Source organism: Protobothrops mucrosquamatus, unplaced genomic scaffold (genome assembly GCF_001527695.2).
Source record: "Protobothrops mucrosquamatus isolate PMUCROS unplaced genomic scaffold, P.Mucros_1.0 scaffold797, whole genome shotgun sequence".
In the NCBI taxonomy this organism is placed as follows: domain Eukaryota; kingdom Metazoa; phylum Chordata; class Lepidosauria; order Squamata; family Viperidae; genus Protobothrops; species Protobothrops mucrosquamatus.
This window is the reverse complement of record NW_015387064.1, coordinates 151,171-157,482: the sequence shown is the minus strand read 5'-3', so window position 1 is coordinate 157,482 and position 6,312 is coordinate 151,171. Positions and strand designations below refer to the sequence as shown.

Genomic DNA, 6,312 nt, shown 5'->3' with positions numbered 1-6,312 from the left:
TGTGGATTTCCCCCCCTTTTTTTTCTGCCCGCCCGGTTCCAGCTTCTCACTATCCAGGCGTTTCTGCAAAGCGGGAGGGGTCGAGGGAGGGGGGGCGGTTGGTGGGAAAAGAAAAGATGGAGCAGCAGCCAAGGATTTATAAAGCAAGCGGCGGAGTCCTGCAGCTCAGAGGCGACACGGGGGGAGGGAATCGGAGCTACCCGAAGAAGGAGGCTGCTGTTTCTGCCGCCGCCGCCGCCAGCCGGGGCATAATACGGTAAATAAATACGAGCATGGGGATCCGCGTGTGAACGAAGCCCCACTCCCCCTCCCCTTTTGCTTTCGCTCTCGAGCCGGCGCTTTTTTTTTCTTGAAATTTCCCTCTTAAAATGAAGGTGCGTGTTATACGCCTGTGCGTGTTATACGCCGATAAATACGGTAAATAAAATGTAAATGTTCATTTGTTCAAAATCTTAAATCTCCGAAAGTTCTTCACCGATTGCTTTGAAATTTTGACACAACGTTGCATTCGAATACGCGCGTGTTTTTATATACCTACTATTATATAGATGTCACACCTGTGACAGATAAAAACTTTTCCATTTAACCAGACTGAGCCACAGCAACGCGTGACCGGGTACAGCTAGTGTTGAAATATGAAGGGATTTTAAGAGGAATTCAATAGTCAATTTAGTAAGCCTAATTGCACTTTTCAAAACATCATAATTAAAATGTATTTATTACAGCTACTTTTATGCTATTTCAATCTGGATTACTGAATTAAAATTTTCCTTCACTTACCTGGAAAAGGAACACTCATGTCTGCATGAAGCATCTCAATAAGTTGGGCAGTCTTGGATCCAGGTGCAGCACACATATCTAGAATCTATCAAGATTAAGATGTTTAACAGAAAGAGTTATTGATGTTATTTAACAAACTTAAAGCATATATGCTTATATATAACAGTATTTGTAGAGAGATTTGGGAAGGAAACTTACAGAATTAAGAGTCTTGCATTAGCAAGTCAATATTAAATTCTTCAAGACATTATTTTTCAGTTATAGTACAGGCTTTCTGATTTAGTCATTACAGCTGAAAATAATTATCTCCAAGAAAAAGAATCACAGAAATTCAAATATATTTTAAAAAGCACCTACTGCACATGTTTGCAGAATCCACATATTTTCATGTTTAAAATGACCAAAATACTGTGAGACCACCCAATAATTTGACCGATTAGAATTATTATGTGTGTCTGAACCTCCTGGTTTAGAAACTGTATGGAACACTGCTTTTTTTCTTCTATGATCTCATCCTAACCCTAACCCAGGAAAAGCCAACAATAAGAAAGAAGGTGAGAAGAAGGGGGGGGGGAATTCTGGGCCACATTTTTTTCTCTTTTGGAGCATAAAGCAAGATAGGAAGGTAGTAATAGGTGTTTTTACATTAAAGGTTGGGGAAAAGATAGGTGGAAGGTGTTCCAACACATGGATAATACAAACATAAAAATGAAATATATTAACTGTTAAATAAGGGAAAAGATAAGACAAGTGTAAAATTTTATTTTTATATATTTAAAGCACAGAGGAGGCTACATCACATTATATTCTTTTACAATTAATTTTGATTAACCCAATTAGAAAAGATATTCAATATAAATGTGTAGTATTAAGTATCAATATGTATGTTCCCTTTATGCTTTTTCTGCAAAATAATTTCAGAAATCATAATACAAGAATACCTTATGATGAGGCTGAATATTAAGAAGCAATGGAGGGATCATACTGACAGCTTCCTGACGACTAATATTCCCCTAAAACAAAATAAATAGTGTACAATTCCACTTTCATTTTATATTTATAGACACAGAAGAAAATATAAATCTTAATTTACTTAAATATCTTAAATTTAAGATAATCCCCCGAATAAGCAACTTCCAAAAAATTCCAAAGTTATAGACTAGACCAGTGATGGCGAACCTTTTAGAGACCGAGTGCCCAAACTGCAACCCAAAACCCACTTATGCATCGTCGGGTGCCGGGTGGGTGTGGCCCATTGGGTGGGCGTGGCTGCGGTGGTAGCAGCAGACTGGGTGGGATTAAAAAGTTCAATCAATCAATTCCAACTTTGCAAGATCTTTTTTTTCCCGCGAGAAGTTGAAATTGACTGAACTTTTTTTTTTTGTACACAGCGGCGGAAGCCTAAAGCAAAAAAGGTTTTATAAAACCCAGCTGAAGGCCTAGGACTGGGGCGATGGCGCGCGTGCCCACAGAGAGGGCTCTGAGTGCCGCCTCTGGGACCCATGCCATAGGTTCACCACCACTGGACTAGACTCATCAATTTTTTAAAAAAATCTCTAAGGGGTTAAAACGTCCATATACTTCCAAGAAAACTATATGGATGTTTCCACGAAATGATTAAGAGATGAGCTCAACTTGTAGAGATACTAAAATAAAAATGAGCAGAAATGAAGTTGCATGCAATATTTTAGATACAATATGATCATTTTTCATTGTAATATCCATACATAATCAACTCCTATGAACAACTAATTCATAAGTCACAAGTATCAGGTCTTCAATGCACTGAGTAACTGGCATCATTAATTTGTATTTTGAATGCTGAAGGGTTAGTCTTTGAACAATAGGAAGGATGTGGAAAATTCATTTCAAATGCCTCAATTTGCATGTAATATTTTTGTTCATTTTGTATTTATTTATATTCCACCTTTGTTATTTTTACAAATAACTCAAGGTGGTGAACATATCCAACACATTTTTCTCCTATTTTTCCCATAACAACATCCCTGTGAAGTGAATTGGGCTGAGACAGAGTGACTAGCCCAAGGTCACTCAGCTGGCTTTCATAGTTAAGGTGAGACTTGAATTCATGCTCTCCCCTTTTCTAGTCTAGTGCCTTAATCACTAGACCAGGGGTAGGCAACCTTGGCTCTTTTATGACTCGTGGACTTCAACTCCCAGAATTCCTGGGCTGGCTCAGGAATTCTGGGAGTTGAAGTCCACGAGTCATAAAAGAGCCAAGGTTGCCTACCCCTGCACTAGACCAAACTGACTCTATATAGTATATAGAGATAGTAGTTCAAAAGACTATGGATGTTCCCAGTATAAACCCCCTGTCTCAGAGTCAATTTATTGTTATAATTACTGCCCAAAGCAAAACTTTGACATCTCAAAAATGAAGTTTAATAAAGCATTATTCACAACAAGGCTATCTCCTACTATGAACAAGCTATATTAATATATAGTTTGGTAGTCAGAAATGTAAGATATTAAAGTACTAATATGAACAAAATCTTTTTTTCAAATTTGAATCACAGTTCACAGGGCTAGGATTTAAAAATAACATGCAGGCTTTTTTACTATTTCTAAAGAAATACTTCAGTAGCGTTCCTATTCCAAATTTATTAGAAACATGAAAACAGGTAGCTTGCCCACAAACTCTGAATAAAAAGTTTCTTGAATGCAAGAAATCATATGAAGCCCAGAATGAAAAGTGAGCTAATACTTACACATTCGGTTTCACTAACAAGAAAATGATGAAATTTTTCTAACTGTGGAGATTTCCGTAAGATTTTTCGGTTTAGGTTTGTATGCCATGCCAACTCCTCTGGGTACCTAATAAAATAAAGCATTTTGAATAAAGAATCTCTGAACTGGCATAAAAGATTGCAACTGCATTTTAAAATGAATGCACAAAAATTCCCTTCAATGTATCTATGAATATTGATGTTAATGTGTTAAAAGAAATATGTTATGGGGGAAATTAATTGCTTAATTTTTCCCTACAGATGGGAAAATGAAAAAAAAAATTAAGGCAAGCAAACATCACCCCTATTCCTCCCACCTCCAAGTTCTGCTGTGCAGCCTAAGCATAGCAGAAGGATGCATTCCTGGGAGGGATGAGTGCAGGCGTGTATGCCTAGAGTATACATTTCCCAGCAGGGTCATTCAAAGAATGAAGGTCATACTAGTTCCCAGGTAAAACAAGCAGACACTTATGTTTAGCAGCAGCAATATAGGAAGATGCTGGAGGCAGTTTATCACTTTAATGGCTATGCCAAAGACAACCATTCACACAATTATTTATTAAACTTGTAGGCTACCTGACTCCCAACAATAGCAATCAAAAAAATTACAATGGTGTATTTTTACCAAGAAAATCATATTTATAACATAATAAAACTCCCTATTATAACCCCGTAATCCCTTAATTCAGAGTAGAGTTGGGGCGAATGGATGTAAGTGAGAGTTTACTGACTGGATGCCCTTCCTGATGCCTACACAGAGTTTGCAGCAGATATTTTTTCTTTGTACAATATCCTTAATTTTATACGCTAACAAAATAAGGTTTAGGATCATCCAATACAGAATAGAGCCCTACATGGAAAAAGACATGTCAGATGTTCAAGCAGGCTTTAGAAAAGGCTCAGGAACATGAGACAGTATTGATGATGCCTGCTGTGTAATTGAAAAATCAAACACAAAAAAGAAGTCACCATGTGCTTGTAAGGTGATGAAAGCCAAGGATGGTTTGCAAAATTACAAAGATATCAAGAGATATAGTAAACAATATCAACTAAATCTAGTTAATTTCCTTTTTTTCTTAATTCTTATCTTTAATGCATTTTGTTTACTCCTTAATTCTTTTCCTGAACTGTATACAATCTTTTCTAACACAATGTGAATAGTACATGGAGTATGCATACATGTATATTACAGCTAGATTTTTTTTCTAACATTGGATGGGAATTGGCATTGTACTTGTCATTAGTTAGTGATTGGTTTTTCATGTAATTTGGTTCTGGTTGTAATAATAAAGCTGACTAAATTTGGAACACTGTTCATCTTGTGAATAATTGTAGATTATGTTCTTTCTTTCTTTCTTTCTTTTTTCATATTCTTATAGAACTGTAAATCTATCCACAAATTCAAAAAGACTCATTCTGTTAGAAAATAATAAAGTAGACATATGAATATTTTGGAAATCTTTCATTACTCATTATTTAAACAGAGAAACCAATGAGCATAAACCAGCATTTTGTCCATGAACAATTGGCCAGAAATTATTTTTAACATATTGCTACTTTCAAATATATGCAATCTATACAAAGCTAATACTCAAAATATATTATTAACAACTATTATACCAGTCAATAACTATATGTGCAAACCTACCAGCTTAATGGCTGCGGCATTTCAATTTTCTGACCATCTACCACCAGGTTCTCTATCTCCTTGAAATACTTCTCTTTTAAACAACGGAGAATTTCTTTGGCATGGCTGCACAATAAAAAGAAACCCAATCAAAGGAAGGTGAATCACAATCTAACCAAATTACTTTTCAACTTTGCCAAATTCTTAATCTTATCTAGTTTCAGCTATAATAATATGAAAAGCACATCATACATTTCTGTGGCTGCCCAAAATTCAACTTGAATTCCAAATTATCACAACATTTAATCACCAAATTTCTTCCTTTTGCCACAATTCTCTGCTATTGATTTCTGAATCTGAGATCCTTTCGCTGCAATTACAATAGGCTCTTGCAGCTATATCCTGTTTTCTGTGATGATCACAATCTAGCAAAATTGTCAAGTGCAGTTTGTTTCAGTTAAACTTAAACCCTTAAATAAAGTTCCCTTTTTTATTTTTCAAAACAGTGTAGTCATCCCAAAAAAACCAAACATATCTTATTTTGTAAGGCATGTTTCTATTTACTTTTCAATTTTGAAACACACAAATGCATTTTTAAAAAAATACATGTACGTATGCAGTATGCCTTTGAATCTACGTACTGCATAAAGAGATATGAACTAACAAACTACACTTTTAGACGAAAAGCCAAATTACAGTCTGAAAAATCACACCCCAATTCCCTTTAAGCGCCCTAAGTAAAATATTTAAAATAAGCATACACACACACCACACAAACACGCATGGCATCTCCCAAAATCTGCAAGGTGAGATATAATCTCATTCAAGCTGAACAGAAATATATTCTTCATTTTTATCGCCAGCCATTTCATGCCTTTCCAAAAAATATGAAAGCAATTTGCCACTGGTGTTTGCCAGAGATGTTTTTACTTTCTATTCTGGCAACTCTTACAGCCTTAATATGCCCTAGTGCAGGGGTAGGCAACCTTGGCTCCTTTATGACTCATGGACTTCAACTCCCAGAATTCCTGAGCCAGCATGGCTGGCTCAAGAATTCTGGGAGTTGAAGTCCACAAATGATAAAAGGGCCATAGTTCCCCATTCCTGATCTAGAGCTAGGGTTTCAGTTCTGATGGAATACTGTTGCTGCAGGTTTTA

At 36.1% G+C, this 6,312-nt stretch overlaps 1 protein-coding gene across 1 annotated transcript in view; it reads right to left on the bottom strand.

The window, feature by feature from the left end:
- The window catches only part of NSUN2 (NOP2/Sun RNA methyltransferase 2), a 36,109-nt gene that overhangs the window by 28,226 nt on the left and 1,571 nt on the right, over nucleotides 1-6,312 (bottom strand). The window contains exons 3-6 of the mRNA XM_015818818.1: nucleotides 5,176-5,280; nucleotides 3,510-3,615; nucleotides 1,722-1,793; nucleotides 781-865 (exon numbers count right to left, since the gene is read on the bottom strand). Of these exons, the coding sequence (XP_015674304.1) occupies nucleotides 781-865; nucleotides 1,722-1,793; nucleotides 3,510-3,615; nucleotides 5,176-5,280 (368 nt within the window). The remainder of the gene's footprint in view (nucleotides 1-780; nucleotides 866-1,721; nucleotides 1,794-3,509; nucleotides 3,616-5,175; nucleotides 5,281-6,312) is intronic.